This window comes from Apium graveolens, chromosome 4 (assembly GCF_009905375.1).
Source record: "Apium graveolens cultivar Ventura chromosome 4, ASM990537v1, whole genome shotgun sequence".
In the NCBI taxonomy this organism is placed as follows: domain Eukaryota; kingdom Viridiplantae; phylum Streptophyta; class Magnoliopsida; order Apiales; family Apiaceae; genus Apium; species Apium graveolens.
The window spans coordinates 2208386-2226151 of NC_133650.1; the positions used below are offsets into that span (position 1 = coordinate 2208386).

Here is a 17766-nt window from a genome sequence, read left to right on the forward strand (position 1 = left end):
ATATTTGATTTTATAGATTAAACGTAAATTAGTAGTCAATCGTTTACCATAAATAGTGTAAAAAGTCAAAATGGGAAACATAATATGGGACGGAGGAAGTAATATTAGCAGCTTCACATTAATTAATAACCTATATTAATAAGCGAAATCCTTTTTTAAATGGTATTATTAATTTTAGTTTCACTAATTTTTGGTACCACCAATTTTGGTTTCACTTATTACTTCATGTATATCTTATAATTCTACTTTTGTATGTCTTTTAATTCTACTAAACTTTTAATTACACCATTTATTCATGTTATACTTTTACATGTATTATGATTCTATTAAATTTTATTTTATTTTTGTTATCTTATACTATGATTCTATTAAGTTTACTTTTATTTTTGTTTCCTTATACTTCTATCTATTAAGTTTATTTTTATTTTTGTTTCACCCTGGCTTTAAGCTTTGTGTTCTTTATTTCCTTATGTATTGCTAATTCAATATATTATATGTGATTGGTTTCATCAACTTTTGATTTACCCTTTTTGAATTTCATTATAACTCTAAATGTATAAATTTTATTCTTTTTTTACATTTATATGACTTATAATATCATATGTATTATTTAACCCTTTTTCTAATTGCAATTCTTATATTGATTTCCAACTCAGTAATCCTATTTCTCATATGACTCAATAGTATATTTTAATGAAATAATAAATTTTTTAAAATCGTATAATAATTATAATCTTTTTATTATAATCATAACACGAATATCGTACTCAATAGCTTGGGTTGGATTTTTCGAGTAAAATTAGAAATTTTGACAAGACACTTATATTATTATAATTTTTAAAAATTATTTAAATAAATTAACTAGGTCCATGTTTCGCACGGTTATCAACTAGTTCGAATAAAGTATGAACAATAGACTCATAATCCGCATTATAAATTGGGCACACGGTATCATCCACCACATGTCGGTTACACAACCGTGCTTTCATTACAAGATTTCCTTTACAGGATCTTCATAAAAAATGTTTAATTTTGTGCTCCCGAGTTTGAAAATAGAGAGAAGAGAAAGGATAATTTTAAAATTTTCTTTCCGAGGCGTGTTCCCGAGGGTTTTGGCGAGAGAAGAGAAATGATCCGGAGAGAAAATTCCTTATAATTTTCCCCAAAACTTTCTTCCAAAAATGGGAAGGTTTGAAAATATCCTCTCATATTATCTTCTTATTTTTGATCAATTTCTCTCATTTTTTACACAAACTCAGGAGCGCACACGGATCTGTTTTCTTCTACTATTTCATTTCTTTTCTCTTCTCCTCTCATCTATTCTCTTTTTTTCTCTCCCAAAAAATCTCGGGAGCACAGCTTAAGTTTTGGAGGGGCGTTTAGTCCTCAGATTCCTCTCCAAACCTCATCAAGATCACTTGTGGTTTGCCTCTTCAAATATCCAGTTCTCGCCATCCAGAATCCGGACTTCACCGTATAGTCTCCATTTTTTATGGCCACCAAAAAGGACGATCATTTGGCCAGTAAGAAGATATTGCTTTGGAGATTTCGTACAGGGAGAATAACAGATTGTTTGTCATAAATCCACGATTGTCCCCATACATTTATATCCTGACCGTTACCAACTCTCCAAACTAATCCCTCTCTTTAGCACCCCACATATTTCAAAAGTAGGAGTAATTAAGTAAGATTTTTTATGTGAAAAAGTAATTAGATTTTCAAAAATATATATAGATCCGGTCCAAATAACTATGTCAAGTGTTACATTTATAGTTTTTATAAATTTATATATAAATAAGTAATATATTTTAAGATTCTCATCAATTTGATTTAACAATGAGCTTGAGCTGAGGTCAAATTTTAATACTTATTCAGTTCACAACGAGACATTAGAATCACAAGGCAATTTTATTTTCCCAACAATCTTTTGGCTACTGATCAATAACTCTGACTTCTGAATCCTGAAAAGTATAAAAGAACAAAGAGCGTAAATTGTCATTGCATGTCATGGTGTTAATTGTTATCGTAACACTAACATGGTTTAGTCCGGGGCTTGTGTTGTCCTGTAGAAGCAAAAATTAGCGGTTTTTATATTAAAATTTTATTATATAAATATGTGTATTAAATGAAATCTTCCCACTAAAAAATGTTAATTTTAGTGTCCTTATATTGATTGTTAATCTTTCATAATTTCGTATATACTTTTTTATATATCTATAGTTACATTACATGATATAACATGGAGATTAAATTATTGAAATGTTAATGTTTTAGCACTCAAATATCAAAACATTTAGAAAAATCTATTGAAAATGATTAAAAAAAATAAATTTGAATCAACAACAATTCTTCGTTTAAGTAAATAGTGCAAACTAGGTTCCCGATCAGCTGCAGGATATACACTGTCAAGTATCAACCGCTTACCTAAGCTCTTACGTACCACTCTATCAGTCAACTTTGACAATTGTTCTGGAATGAACCGAGTCGAGTTTTGATCGAATAGAACCGAGTTTTATTTTTTTTCTCTCACGAACCGAGCCGAACTTTCTTATCGAACAAAAATTGTGTCCGAGCTCGAACTCGTTAACTAACGAGCATAACACGAGCTTGTTCGCGAACATAAACAAGTCGATCTGAGTCGAGCCGACCCAAGTCAGAAAAAAATCAGGTAAACCGCTATTTAACTGTGAAAATAATTTATCAAATAATTTTTTTTAAAATTTTGGTTATATCACTAAAATATATATATATCTTGAAATCCATACGGTTAGATTGATGAAAAATGTTTTTTTTTTTAAATTCGAAACACCAATTCATAACTAAAAATATTCAGGATATATTATAATTTTTTCGAGTTTTAACGAGCGAACCCAAAACTCGGCTCGAGCCGAACAACCCAAAACTCGGCTCAACCTCGTTTTGCTTAACAAACACATTTGCTTGTTCGAGCTCGAACTCGAGTTCGTTAACGAGCCGAGCTGAACGAACTCTTAACGAGTCAAGCTCGAATTTATTCGCAAACAGGTATGTTCGTTAACAGCCCTAATTGGTCTTATCTATCTATGTCCTGATAATGTATAAGTAGATACATTTGTAAACTCATGTGTTTTCAACAAATACCCTAAAAAAACAAATCTCAATCAATACTTTCAATCTTTCATGCATCTAGCTTACTCCCGAAAAAAAATCATGGAAGCAAGTTTGCAACTTATGTTATTTGTATTTCTTCCACTTTTGTTCATTGTTCTAGTAGCAAGAGCAAGATCTCATTTGAAGTCAAAAACACGTAATCTACCACCGAGTCCAAAGCCAGAATTTCTACTATTAGGCCACCTCTACCTCCTGAAAGACAAACCGTTACTCCATAGAACGCTCGACGCCCTGTCGAAACAGCTTGGTCCTATATTTTCACTCCGTTTTGGATCACGCCTTGTTGTTGTTGTGTCATCTCCTTCCGCTGCAGAGGAATGTTTTACGAAAAATGATATTATTCTAGCAAACCGCCCACGCCTTATCATAGGAAAGCACATAGGTTACAACAACACAACTATGGTCCAATCCCCTTATGGTGACCACTGGCGAAATCTCCGCAAGCTAGCTACACTAGAAATATTTTCAACCACTCGACTTAACATGTTTTTGTCGATTCGCCAGGATGAAGTCAACCAACTGTTACGAAGATTATCAAAAATCTCGCGACATGAGTTTGCAAAAGTGGAAATGAAATCTAACTTGAGTGAGTTATCATTCAATGTCATAACGAGGATGATAGGAGGAGAGAAGTATTTTGGCGAAGATGTGGATAATCAAGCAGAAACAATGTCTGCAAGAGAAGTTATATCGAAGGTGATTTCGCAAGGAGGAGCTTCGCATGCTGCAGATTTTGTGCCACTTTTAAGGTGGATGGATTACGATGGTTATGAGAAGGGTTTAGTGGCTCTGAGTAAGCAGAGGGACAAGATTTTAGAAGATATTATTGATAAACACCGCGGTGATCAGAGTAGGAACTCCATGGTAGACCATTTGTTGTCACTGCAGAAATCAGAACCTGATTACTACTCTGATTCCATCATTAAGGGCCTTATGACAGTAAGTAATTTGCACAGTTTTTACCTCATTTAATTTTTTGAACATGAAATTGCTTTAGTTGATATATGAGTGATGGGGCTTTCCACCAGGTTTTAGTGTGACGGGTTACATAACATCGGTTAAGGGAGGGACTCGTTTTCGAGCCATCCCACCCTCATTTATTTAATTTAAATATTTGTTATTGGTATTGGTTGTATTTGTCGTTTTCAATCGTAGCGAAAAGTATCGTACGACCTTAAGCTTTTAGTGCGACGGGTTATTTAACAAGTGACACTTGTATGTACTTAGATTCATTAGAACTTGTGCAGGTTATGATACTTGCCGGAACAGATACATCAGCAGTGACTATTGAATGGGCGATGTCTCTCTTGCTCAATAATCCCGAAGTGTTAAGAAAAGCTAGAGATGAAATAGACACTATTCTTGGACATGATCATTTGGTGGAGGAATTAGATATATCCAATCTGCCTTATCTACAAAATATCATTTCAGAGACCTTGCGATTATTTCCTGCAGCACCCTTGTTAGTTCCACACGAGGCATCAGCTGATTGCATCATCGGGGGATATGATGTGCCGCGAGGCACAATGTTATTGGTTAATGCATGGTCCATTCACAGGGACGAAAAGGTGTGGGATGATCCTACAAGTTTTAAACCAGAGAGGTTTGAAACTGGAGTATCTGAGGCATACAAGTTGATGCCATTCGGTATGGGCAGAAGGTCTTGCCCTGGAGCTGGACTGGCTCGGCGTGTGGTGGGCTTGGCTTTAGCCTCGTTAATACAATGTTTTGAGTGGGAGAGAACTAGTGAGAAAGAGATTGATTTATCTGAAGGAAGAGGGCTTACTATGCCTAAACTTAAGGCACTTGAAGCCTTGTGCAGAAGCCGCGATATCATAAACAAAGTTCTGGTTAACTAGGACTACTCATGGAGAGGTCGTATTTAGCCGTTTTTCCTGTAGTGCCTGTAGTTAGTAGTTACTAGCTGAGCTCTCGTGATATCAACTTTACTTTACTCCCAGCTCTTTTTATAAATAAAATCTAATAAATAAATAAAGAGTATTAGTCAGAAGTTGATACTCCCTCCATCCCTTATTACGTTTCTCATTTTGATTTTTTACACTATTTATGATAAGTGATTGACTACTAATTACGTATAATGTATAAGATCAAATATAATAACGAATGATCTTGTTAGATTCGTATTTATGAATATTTTAATATAATGAAGTTTTTATATTTAATACCAATACGAAATCAAAGATATTAACAATCAAAAGTGTACATCAACAAATGTGTCTAATATAAATGGGAAACGTTTTTAGGAACGGAGGGAGTATCAAAACCCATTAATTTGAAAGGCCATTAATTTGAAAGGGTTATTCTTCTGTACCCCAAATGTGACCAGTGCTTATATTGTGATGTGTATGTATGTTATCATAACATACTTTCACAACCAATAATTGGTAAGTATTAAGATAGCATTATGAAAAAAAACAAAGAGTAGAGATTGTCATTGCATGCGTCACTAAATTCGGCGTGTTGTTTCAGATACATGGGCAGTGACCAGACCCCGCTAACAGTTTCAAAGTTATCATAACAGTATCATGACATATTATGGATAACAGTATCCAAAAATTCAATTTTAGATCACTAATTAATCTACATTCTGATTTAAATTTTTGAAGAACTCCAATAGTGTGACAAAGACAAAAAAAATTTAATATACATAAAACTAATTAAAACTTATATGCGTAATTGATGAAAAACACTTTCATTTTAATATATAATTAAGATATAAAGCATTGTTAACATTCATTAATTTTTCACAAATTATTTTAAAACTACTAAACTCAAATATATTGATAAAAACAATTATTTTATATTAAATTAAATTTGGATCAAACAATGTCACTGATCCAAATTTGAATCACCATTTGGATCAAGAGAATTTGGGACAATTTATCCCAAATTTAGATTTTTAGATCGCCTTTGGAAATGCCCTAAGCTACACTCATTTTTGACGCATAGTCTCATCTATGTCTATATATATCTAAAGATTAATTTGAATCAATAATTAGAAGTATCCAAGCTTGTTACTCAAAAAAAAATCATGGAAGCAAATCTGCAACTTTTAGTATATGAATTGTTAGTTCTGATTTGTAAATCGGATTTACTAGATGCAGGTTATGATACTGGCCAGAACAGACACATCAGCAGTGACAATTAAATGTGGCGATGTCTCTTTAGCTCAATGATCCTATGCGTTAAAAAAACCAAGGATATCATTTATCTAAATTGCCTTGTCTACAAAATATCATTTCAGAGACTTTCACATTATTTCCTGCAGCACCAATCTTACTGTCGCATGAGTCATCAGCTGATTGAATTGTTGGAAAATGTAGGGAGTAGTCCCACATTGTCGAGTTAATTTGAGTCATAGTTTTAGTGGACGAATGACGTGTGCGCGCGACGAGTGACACCTTAATGTGTTCTCCTTCGAGAGAGCTTTCCGAAGCACTTTAAATCACTTAAAATGACTAAGAGATGAATGAGATATGATCTATCTAAAGTTAGTCTATTAATAGTGAAAATTTGTGTAAAAGAATGAAAGTCCCAAATTAAATTTGCAAAGAAGAATGCATAGTTTTATATTGTAAAACACTTATGTAGTGTTCAAATGTGTTACTTATGTATTGTTCCAACACCTACGTATCTTGGGCTTTCAAGGGGCAGCAATCCGAGGCTTGTACGACGTGCGGACACGAATGTAGCGGAGAATTGGCCCGAATAATTACGGACTAGTTTTGCTAAATTTAATTTTCACTGGGTTTGGCCTCTTAAATTCTTAATTCGTTTTTTATTACGAATTATTATAATTGGTTTGGCGTAATAATAATCTTATTCAATTACGGATTTGATGCAAATCTTGAGCTTTCGACGGGCAATCTGAGACTTGCGAATCCTTCGAACTTGTCCGTGTCCTAACCAAAAACCCTATTCTCTTCCGGTGATAGTTTCTTGCTCCGTTCTTATTCGTCGAAGGCGCTGTTCGTGCTACAACGCCGTTTTCTCATTTTATCCCGGGAGGCTAACGACTCGCATATATAGTAAGGGCCATAATAGCTTTAAGGAGACAGTTATACGACTGGACTCGAGAACGTCTCCTTCATATTCTTCATATTTATTTTCACAGTTTATTACTCTGTTATTCACACACAATTATATTGTTTGTATTATTCGCAGATTGTGATAACATGTATCCCTGGGATATGATGTGCCCCGAGGCACAATGGTATTGGTTATTACATGGTCCATTCACAGGGATGGAAAGGTGTGGGATGATCGGATGATCCTATAAGTTTTAAACCAGAGAAGTTTGAAAGTGGAGTATCTGAAGCATACAAGTTGATGCCATTCGATATGAACCAACTAGTCCAACGTGTAGTGGGCTTGGTTGGGATAAAAGATTTGTTTCTCTGCATTAGAATATTGTTTTTCCTAGCTTAAATTTGTGCCGGGATATCGATATCAGTAGGGTTGTTCACGAATCGAGCCGAGTCGAGTTTTGATCGAACAGAGCCGAGGTTTAATTTTTTTCTGAAGAACCGAACCGAGCCGAGCCGAGCTTTCTTATCGAACAAAAATCGTGTTCGAGCTCGAGCTCGTTAACTAACGAGCCGAACACGAGCTTGTTCGCGAACATAAACGAGCCGAGCCGAGCCGAGCCGAGCCAGAAAAAATTCTGGTCAACCGATGTTTGACTGTGAAAATAACTTATCAAATAAATTTTTTTTTTTTGAAAATTTGGTTATATCACTAAAATATATATATTTTGACATTCATACGGTTGGATCGAGGAAAAATATTTTTTAAAAAATCGAAACACCAATTAATGACTAAACACTAGTTAGTGGTAATAGTCAAACTACTACTTGATTGTTTAAATAACAAACCAAATAAAATTATTTTGATCTGTAACTTTGGTTATATCAATAAAATGTATGTATTATGACATCCATACGGTTGGATCAATATAAAATATTTTTAAAATAATCAAAACAACAAATCAGGACTAACCACTAGTTAACGGTAATAGTCAAACTAATACTTGACTGTTAATATAACAAACCAAATAAAATTATTTTGATCTGAAAATTTGGTTATATCATTAAAATATATTTATTTTGACATCCATACGGTTGGATCAATTAGAAATAATTTTAAATAAATCGAGATACCAATACAAGACTAAACATTAGTTACCAAGACTAGTCAAACTAATGTTTGACTATTAAAATAGCAAACCAAATAAAATTACTTTGATCTAAAACTTTGCTTATATCAGTAAAATATATATTTTATGACATATATACGGTTGTATCGATATAAAGTATTTTTAAAATAATTGAAACAACAAATCCGGATTAAACACTAGTTAGCGTTAATAGTCAAACTAATGCTTGACCATAAAATAGAAAATCAAATAAAATTGTTTTTGATGTGAAACATTGGTTATATCATTAAAATATATATTTTATGATATCCGTACGGTTGGATCGATAAAAAATATTTTAAAAAAAATCTTAACTAAAATATAATTATGAAGCTACATTTTAAAATTAGAAACTAAAATATAAAATTTCTAAATCACGTCAAAATATATCACATATGGTATGCAAAATGATCGTTGGAAGATAAAAAAAAATACAGTGAAGTCGGATTTAAAAAAAAATCATACCTATATAAAAATATTTAGGATATATTAGAATTTTTTTGAATTTTAACGAACGAGTTCGAGCCGAGCCGAGCTCGAGCCGAGCCGAGCCGAGCTCGAGCTCGCTCGAAGTTCGGCTCGAGCTCGATTTGCTTAACGAACATATTTTTCTGTTCGAGCTCGAGCTCGAGTTCGTTAACGAGCCGAGCCGAACGAGCTCTTAACGAGCCGAGCTCGAGCTTGTTCACGAACAGCTCGGTTCGTGAACAGCCCTAGATATCAGAGTCCGACAGGGGAGAGGCGAAGGAGGCTGGTGAGTCTACATATTAAAATTTTTTGAGTAGTTCATAATTGACGTGGGGATGGTAGACAATAGGATGTTCCTTTCTGGCTTCAGCAAGGATTCTGTCTTTTCGAGCTTTAGCCTCTTCTTGTGTCATGGTTTCGGTCTCAGTTTCAGAGTCCGAGGATTATGATTAAGAGTCAGTGAAGGAGTCATCACACTAAGCATACCTAGGTACAGCACATTGTCTGAGTGATTCGTACTTGATGGTTGGGTCATCTCCCTTGCTAGAACCTGCAAGAAGCCGACGGATTAACTTAACAATAAAGAAATAAGTGCCATTGTCACTATTCTTGTAGATTGATTAACATCATCCACTAGCTTATTTAGTACATAGATCTATGTACTATTGAATGTTATTCTAAAACATCATCCAACAGCAATATTACAAAGACGGCGTATGGAGTTATCTAGTGGCGAATGACACCATTGCAGTACATCATCCTCTGGAAGTTCCACCAGTGATGTGGCTCGTAGTACTACACTAGTAATGACATGGGGTCGTCGAACATTGCAAGTCCAAGTCCTAACAAAATCTTAGTTAGAAACAGGTGTTCTGGATCAGTCCAATTAACTAGAGATTATACAAGCAATAGGAACTACCTCAATTAGTGTTATAAGTCAATGAAACCTAATTTTCGGAGGTTGAAGAGAAAAGTAAGATAAGTCAAGGATACCGTGAGTGTCAAGATGACCATTTTTACAACGATGAAACTACCATCTCAGTACTCAAGAATTAATCTTGCTGAATTGAGGGCCAAGTAATGAGGAGACTTAACGAAGATTGGTCGAAACATTACTTTAGTTTGTTTAAAGAAAATGCTTGGGTTGAAGTTGAACAAAGCAGTGGTTCCTAAGGTTTGTTGAAGGATAGTTGGGACGGATAATATAACACATTGCATAATCAGTTTATTTAGTACAATCCTGAAGAATGTTAATACATTAAAAGTTCCTTCATTGCTTAATGAAGTAAAAGTACTTAAAGCTGCTAGAGCAGTTGATGATAAAGAGTCTCTGATCTTAGCAAAAAATAAAATGAAGAGTCTATGTGCGGTGTCCACGGGAGTATCTAGTAAGGGGCACCGGTGGTCACGTGTCCCTCTTAAAATAAAATTTTATCATTAAATTTTTTTAAAATATATGAAAGTGCCCCCAGAAAATTCAAAAATATAAGGATGTATTTACAAAATATGGCCGGTGCCTCACAGAATATAATTCCTGGATCCGTCCATGGCGGTGTCACTGGACTGATATTGAAGTATGGGTGCTTACTTGAAGGGCTTTATTAGGTCTTCTATTGCACTATGGGATCAAGATCAGAGAACAAACCAGTGGATCGGAAACCTCCCAAGCATCAGCCTGTTCTGAATCTCATTAATTTTATACCTTTAGCACTCCCATGTTTTTAGGCAAAAACATGGTACGTTTACACAAGACTTCAGCATTGTGATTGCATCATTTATACATGGCAACAAGTTGGTCTATATATGACTTACAGATCATCTAGAAATGAACATTGTTTTATTTACAATAGGCTAGTAATTTACATCACTTAAAACTGTTAGCCACGGGCTTCTGCATGCTGATGCTCTCTATCAGTTGTTGTTGCAGGACAGTAGGACATCGAGTCTATTTTTATCGCAAGACATCGTGTCTGTTTCCAATGTAGTATGAACCAGACACAAATGTTAAGTTTGGCCTATGAAAAAAGAAGAGATGTTATCATGGTCATGCCATATGAAGATCCTCCAAAATGATCTATGCTTCTGCTCGGAGCGTCGTGACATTAGTTCTGATTCTGATCTACGAAGCATTTCCCACATGACCTGAACATCTGCATATCCACAGGTTTGAATGTCGTTGTGAAGCTTTAAAAGAGATGCACCTGATGATGAAGCCAGCAAGCTATAATTAATATTCAATGAACCAGTTAGATAAAAATTCAAAAAAAATATGACTAATGTTGCTAACCGTTTTTGCGGGACTTGATCCGGGCAGCTATGGAACACAAAGCTCTTCGAACAGGGCACACCATCTTCTCCCACAAATCCATCACCTTCTTTAGTAGAGTTTATTTATGTATCTTTGAAGTTTCTATGCAAATTAAAGTAAACAGAGTTAACTCTTCAGCACATAGGGCTGCCCAAAGAGATTTAGAAGAGTAAAAAGAAGATCTTGAGTACATTAAAGGATGTAGATTGATAAAGATTAGCTACTAAATGGTGATAATATACCCTACTACCAAGTACTGATCCAGGAATATTTTTTTAGGGGGACATCGAGTAAATTTTGTGAAGACATTTTTATGATTTTGAATTTTATGGGACACTTTCATATATTTTCAAAATTTCAAATGGTCAAAAATTATATAATTTAATTTTAGGGGGACACGTGTTCCCTGATACCCCTTACTAGATTCCCCTGTCAACTGCTACTCTTTGCTAATCACTAGTTTTAACTATAAACATACACTAATCAATGAATAAAAGGATGACACGTTGTTGTCATTGGTGGAACCTTTTTGTTATTCTTGGAGCGTATAGGAATCCAACTCAATCAGCTGTTCCTTTGGCCATTATAATTTTTTATGCGCAGCACTTTCTTGTTGATTTCGTGTTGTGTAGTTGTGTTGGTTAGTGCATGCATGGTTGGAATCAAACCAAAACATTTGTACATGTATATTAGCACATGAAAATTTTACCCGTACAAAAGATTAAGAGTTTGATCTAGTATTTACATGTGTAATTAATGAACAAAAAATTTTAAATATGTGGTTTTCAAGAATGAATATTTTCTTTGAAGTTGAATCAAAATAAAAAAATAGTGATATAGGTAAAAAAAATGAATTTCAAATATCACATATTACGGGTTAATTAAATAAATCAATTAATAAACAGCGAAATTCATGTATTTACATTAATTTCACCAATATCATCATCATATATTGTCAAGTCACCAATATCTTGTTATTAGATAACAAATTTTGACATTTTATTTGATACTTTTATCACTATTTATTCAAAATTTATGAAATAAATTTCGAAAGATCTAATGTCCATATCCACATATGTTTTTTTTGCTAATCGATTATACAGGCACAAGAATTGAACGCCTAACCTCCCACAAAAAGTACACAGAGTCCGATACTGGCCATATCCACATATTTGATTAAAACGAAATTCATATATTATGGGCATGTTTGGTAAAAAGCATATACATCATTTATTAATTTATAAACCCGTAAATAATTATTGATGACTATTTATCGACCTAACTTATAAATTGAATTTTTAACTTATAAACTGATAAGTTGAATGTGAGTAAGGACGTAGTTTTTTTAACTTTTTTGATTTTTTTGTCTTTTTTATTAACTTTAGTTTTTAAAAATATATTTTAAAATATTAATCTAATCTAAAATTCAAAAACTAAGATAATTATATTTAAAAAAAAAATTGATTCATTTAAGTAAATAAAATCTGACTTATAAATAATATTATCAAAACACTTATATAACTTATAATGATTTATCTAATTATTACTTATAACTCACTTATTTTTTAAATTATAAATTAAGATTTTAAAACAGGCACTATAAAGACGGCGGTAGAAAGAATAGTCAGTAGGGTCATTCTGCCCTACCCAAAAATAATACTTCCTTTGTTTCACTAAATTATTACTAATATTTAAAATTAAGCGATCGACACATATTTTAAAACTCTTATTTAATATAGTTTTATAAGTTATTTTTAAAATTTTCTTTTTCTTTAGTAAAAAATTAATATCTGAACTTTTATGCAAGAAAAAATTAAAAATAAGTTATAAAAATATATTAAATAAGATTTTTAAAATGTGTGCCAAATTTTTTATTTCAAATATTAATAACGCAGTGGGACGGAGGAGGGAGTATATTATTATGGTTATGGAGTTGAACATCAATTGGCTATCCGACAGCCGGCTTATTTGAAACATTTTTGTGTTAATCTCTCTAATCAATCAATTATATTGATGCACCCGTTAAAGTGACCATTATTGTAATAATTAAGACAAGACTGTGTAGTTTGGATATAACCAAAATATTCCAAGTAAGATGCAATGGACAAAGATTTGAGTGATTGTTCTCTAAGTGGACCTTGAGTCTAGAAGTTGTATATTATTAATTATAATAATTTTTAAGAGCTTAATTTCTTCATACTGTACTTGTTTTATTGGTGATGGTGCTGGTTGGTCTTGTGTCAACTTCACTTGATGCGCATTGAGTATTATTACTTTAATAAAAAAAATACTTTTATCTAACTATGGATTCTTTTTGTGTTTTTTATGGACTCATGATGATGAGCGTGAGCCTTTAGACCATTGGGCCTTAAATTATGTCTAACTTCTGGACTCATGTCCTGTGTCTTAAGCTCACTGAGCTTTCTTGTATTGGGCTGTCATACTTTTATTGAACTGGTTTTTAAGCCTCTACATTTGTACTCTTAATTTCAGCTTTAAACTCTGCTTTATCTTTGTTGGGCCTTTAGTACTATTGAATTGTAGTTGCTCAAGCATATCAGCTCATATTTAATAGTCTAAGACGCCCGAATAGTGGAACATCGGCGCCCATTTTAGGAGCATTAGTTGTCTTTAGTGTTCACAATAAATTGTGAGAATGTTGAGGTGGCTGGAAATCGAACCTTAATTGCCCCGTCAGCCTAATCTCTAATATTATGTTGAATAACTAGCTCATCTAAAACCGTAAGGTATTACAGGAAATTCCAAATAGAATCATATATTTAACACACATCAGTAAAAACTGTGATTTATTTGATCACATCAAGACAAGCACAAATAAACACACAGAGAAATAATGAGTTTATTTAGTGGTGAAATGGATGACATTAAACTCGAGCACTGTGAGTAGAATTTGAAAGCCAGTTAACTCCAAAGTCTTTACCAGCTTCTAACGGAACATTTTCCATCACCTTTTCTTGGCCTTTAGGGTACAATATTCCGGTCCGATCATCGCGAATCCACCAATTTCCGTCATTCTTCTTTCTCTCTTCCTTCATTTTCAGGCCGTCGCTTACCTTGTCTCCACTCTTTCTGTGGTAAGCTTTTCGGAACATCGGCCTACATAACATAATTGATCATTCCAGATTATTTATTTGGAAGTTTATGATAAATTTACCATATTACTCCAAGTTAAATACTCTCTCCGTCCTTCCCAATTGTTATTTTTGTAATTGAGTGTCCGACTCGCATGTTAAGATGAATAGAAAGTATAATTTTATAACGTTTTTTTAAATTTTTTTTGTGAATAAAAATTTAAACATTCTATTTTTATTTAGAAAAAAAAAAGAATTTTTAAAAAAGTTATAGAAGTATATTTTATATTATTAAAATATTTGTTGGACACTCTCTCAGAAACGATAACAATTGGATAGGACCAAGAGAGTACTCAATATTGAAATTATTTGAACTAGAGGTTGTAATCTTACTTGAGATAGACGGAACTCATGGTCTGTGCTCCTCTGCTAACTGAAGTTGCCATCTTTACTCTTTATTTTCCTTTTGTAATGTGATTTGCTCTGAATTTTTAGTTCCAGTTCTCTCCTTTTATACTTGCTGCAAATGAATTTTTTTATAAAATATATAATATCGGATAATGTAGGATCCAGTCCCCAAGATAAGGGAGATGAGATGATGGTCGGTTAGGAGGACAGTTTGAGAGATCAGCGCTTAAGAAAATGGAAGATAGCAATGAAAGTAGAATAACAGCATGCATGAACACACAGAATCAAACATGCAGTTTCCAGTATATAATAGGGTTAATTAACAAGTAGGTAGGTGAGTTACTGTTTTTAAATGTATCAAGTGAATCACTGATTATAAAACTGACTCAAATGAGTCACTTATTTGAAATTTATATTAACTATATCATTTTATCGTTAGTCAAAATTCTGAAAAGTATTATATATTAATTTTCACACATTTTTTATGAATGATATTACATCCAAATGAAAGATTCCGAGTTCTAGTATTTTAGATAATATTTTTAGATTTTTAAAAATTTATCTACTATTTATTTTTATTTAAATCAAATAAAATAATCATAAATTAAAAATAAATAGTTGATAAAATTTTAGAAATCTAACAATTTTATCTAAAATAGTAAAACTCGAAATTTTTCATTTAGATGTAATATCATTCATAAAAAATATGTGAAACTCAATATATAATACTTTTAAGAATTTCGATCAATGATATAGTGATATTTTTTATACAGATTTTTAAATGAGTAATTTATTTAAGTCAGTTTTGTAATCAGTGACTCAATTGATACATTTGAACGCAACAAGTGACATATTTGATAATTAACCCGAATATAATATATAATTCATTTAAAGTTACTATACCTGCCCATGCTTCAGTTGTATGTATTATACATATATACTATAATTTTATATGGATTTATTGGATATGGTCCTAGCTTTTGCAAAAGGCTTAAATAGTTGTGCACTCCACCGGATAAATCCGCGGGTTGAGATTTTAAATGATTGGAAATTGTATCATTCATGAGGCATGGAACAAGCTCGGTAATGATACGTATGGAAGGACCGCATTTTGTCTTCATGCTCATCTAGAGACGGCTCAACTAGCCCGGTAACAATTAAGTAGAGTCGCAAACGAACAGTCGAGTTTAGTTTATTTTTAAAACGACCCGAGCCGAGCCGAGCCGAGCTTAATAACCGAGCGAAAAGTGATGTTCAAGCTCACCTCGTTTATAAATGAGTTGAGCCGAACTCGAGCCGAGCTGGGTCGAGTTTGTACACTAATATTTTGAATATATTTTTCAATCGAATAATGATAAATTATAATTTATAATTTTACAAGTTGTATCGAGATCAACTACTAGTTTTACCTTAAAATTATTTATGCACACTCACATTTTACACGTATTTCTTAATCTAGCTATAATTTTATTTTTCAAGATGATTTTTAAAAATGTTTCCAATTTTATTTTTAACTACTGAGACATTCGTAATTTTATAAATTGTACATTACTTTTTAAAATGATGATGTCAAATTTTATTATGTTTTCTTGTTTTACTAAAATTAGATTTATGTTAATGACAAGTTATTTAATGATGTTTATGAAATATTAATAATTGTTTATGATAACAATTTGATAATTACTTACGAAAAAACTAAGTGTTAAATTTAGAAAAATAAACAAAATCTCTAAAATAATTAAATTATTAATAAATGATAAAAAAATGTACCAGTAAAAACATTTAAGTAATTAGTAATAATTTATTATTTATAATATATATAAACTTTATCCGACTCGAGTTACCGAGTTCAAGCCGTGTCTGAGCCGAGCCTGAGCTAAACGAGCCGAGTCCGAGCCAAATAGACAAAAAATTCGGCTCAACTCATTTATTTATCCGAACTCACTTTCATGTTCAAGACCGGCTTGTTTAAAAAAACGAACCGAGCTGAGTTCACTTAAACGAGCCGATCTCGAGTTTTGTTCACGAGCAGCTCTGTTTTTTTGCAGCCCTATAATTATGGGGTCCACTCCAGCGAAACCGTATGATGCAGGATATATCATATCACGAAAATACGGTAGCATTTTGACGTGCACGGATGGACACAATTTTATGCGTACTAGCTTCACAACATGTGCGATGATGGGTATTCGTTCTCAAACACGTACCCACACAATGTGCCGACGTACCTCCTTTTATAGAGGTCCAAGCCGGATATTGTTCTTGGGTAATAAGAAACTTAGATGGACTTGACTTCTCATTCCGTGGTCCAATAAGAGTTGTCGAACCAACTTCCTATTATAACTCGGACATTGATTTGCTTTAGGAGTGCCCGATGATGTGGCATAGTCACAAAGGCCCCAGGCTCAGTTACAACTTCGAGACTTCACGGACAAGGAAACTCCTCGGCCGGTGGATATCCTCATCCGCTACCGCCACTTCCACCGATCGTAACCACAGGTATAGCCATGACTTACCGCAAATGTCAAAGCGCATCATTTGCCCCCCGATGAGAATAACCCACCAGACTACAGTACAAGTGATCCCAAGCATAGAAGTGTAAGGTGCGAGATAACCCCAAAGTCTCCCATCGAGGATAGCCCACCGAATACGGAGACAGGACTCTCAAAGCACACACTATATATTTACGACCGTTCCACTACAAGGATAACCCGCAATACTACAAAACGACACATTCGTTATGTTTTTTTGGGACGTAGGGCTCTTTTTTCTTCTTCGAGCGCGCCTTAGGAAAGGCTGAAGTCATTCGGAGTCCTCTCCCATGCCTAGGGCGCGCCTAAGCACGGAGAGCTCCTCCGGGGCTCCTCTTCTTCTCTTGTATAATTCTTATGCTTTATTTATTTTCCAGTTTAGTTATGGGAGCAGCCTCCTTACTAATTCTTCCTTGTCATTTCACTTAAATTACGGAGCGGTCACCCTATGCGGCCATATAGCACGAGGCGCCCCTAGGATGGTCTGAGGACATTTCTCCAATTCCCGGATCATTCTTCCTTCCTTGATTATTTCATTCTTTCTCCCTAGGCTTAAAGTCATCCTTTATGGACTCCTTATCAATACTTGTTCTT

General features: G+C 33.5%; 1 protein-coding gene and 2 long non-coding RNA genes across 3 annotated transcripts; 1 reads left to right on the forward strand and 2 right to left on the reverse strand.

Annotated features, from left to right (window-relative positions):
- Positions 1-3105: 3105 nt before the first annotated feature.
- On the forward strand, positions 3106-5132 carry LOC141717443 (cytochrome P450 81Q32-like). The gene is made up of 2 exons (XM_074519507.1): positions 3106-4089; positions 4398-5132. The coding sequence occupies exons 1-2, from the start codon at positions 3160-3162 to the stop codon at positions 5007-5009; spliced, it is 1542 nt and encodes a 513-aa protein (XP_074375608.1). The 5' UTR covers positions 3106-3159; the 3' UTR covers positions 5010-5132.
- A 5377-nt stretch (positions 5133-10509) lies between these two features.
- On the reverse strand, positions 10510-11329 carry LOC141716591 (uncharacterized). Its single transcript, XR_012573257.1, has 2 exons — positions 11121-11329; positions 10510-11034 (listed from the first exon to the last, which is right to left on the reverse strand). It is a non-coding gene; the product is annotated as an uncharacterized LOC141716591 (long non-coding RNA).
- Positions 11330-13903: 2574 nt separating this feature from the next.
- LOC141716592 (uncharacterized) lies at positions 13904-14940 on the reverse strand. The gene is made up of 2 exons (XR_012573258.1): positions 14627-14940; positions 13904-14258 (listed from the first exon to the last, which is right to left on the reverse strand). It is a non-coding gene; the product is annotated as an uncharacterized LOC141716592 (long non-coding RNA).
- Positions 14941-17766: the final 2826 nt, after the last annotated feature.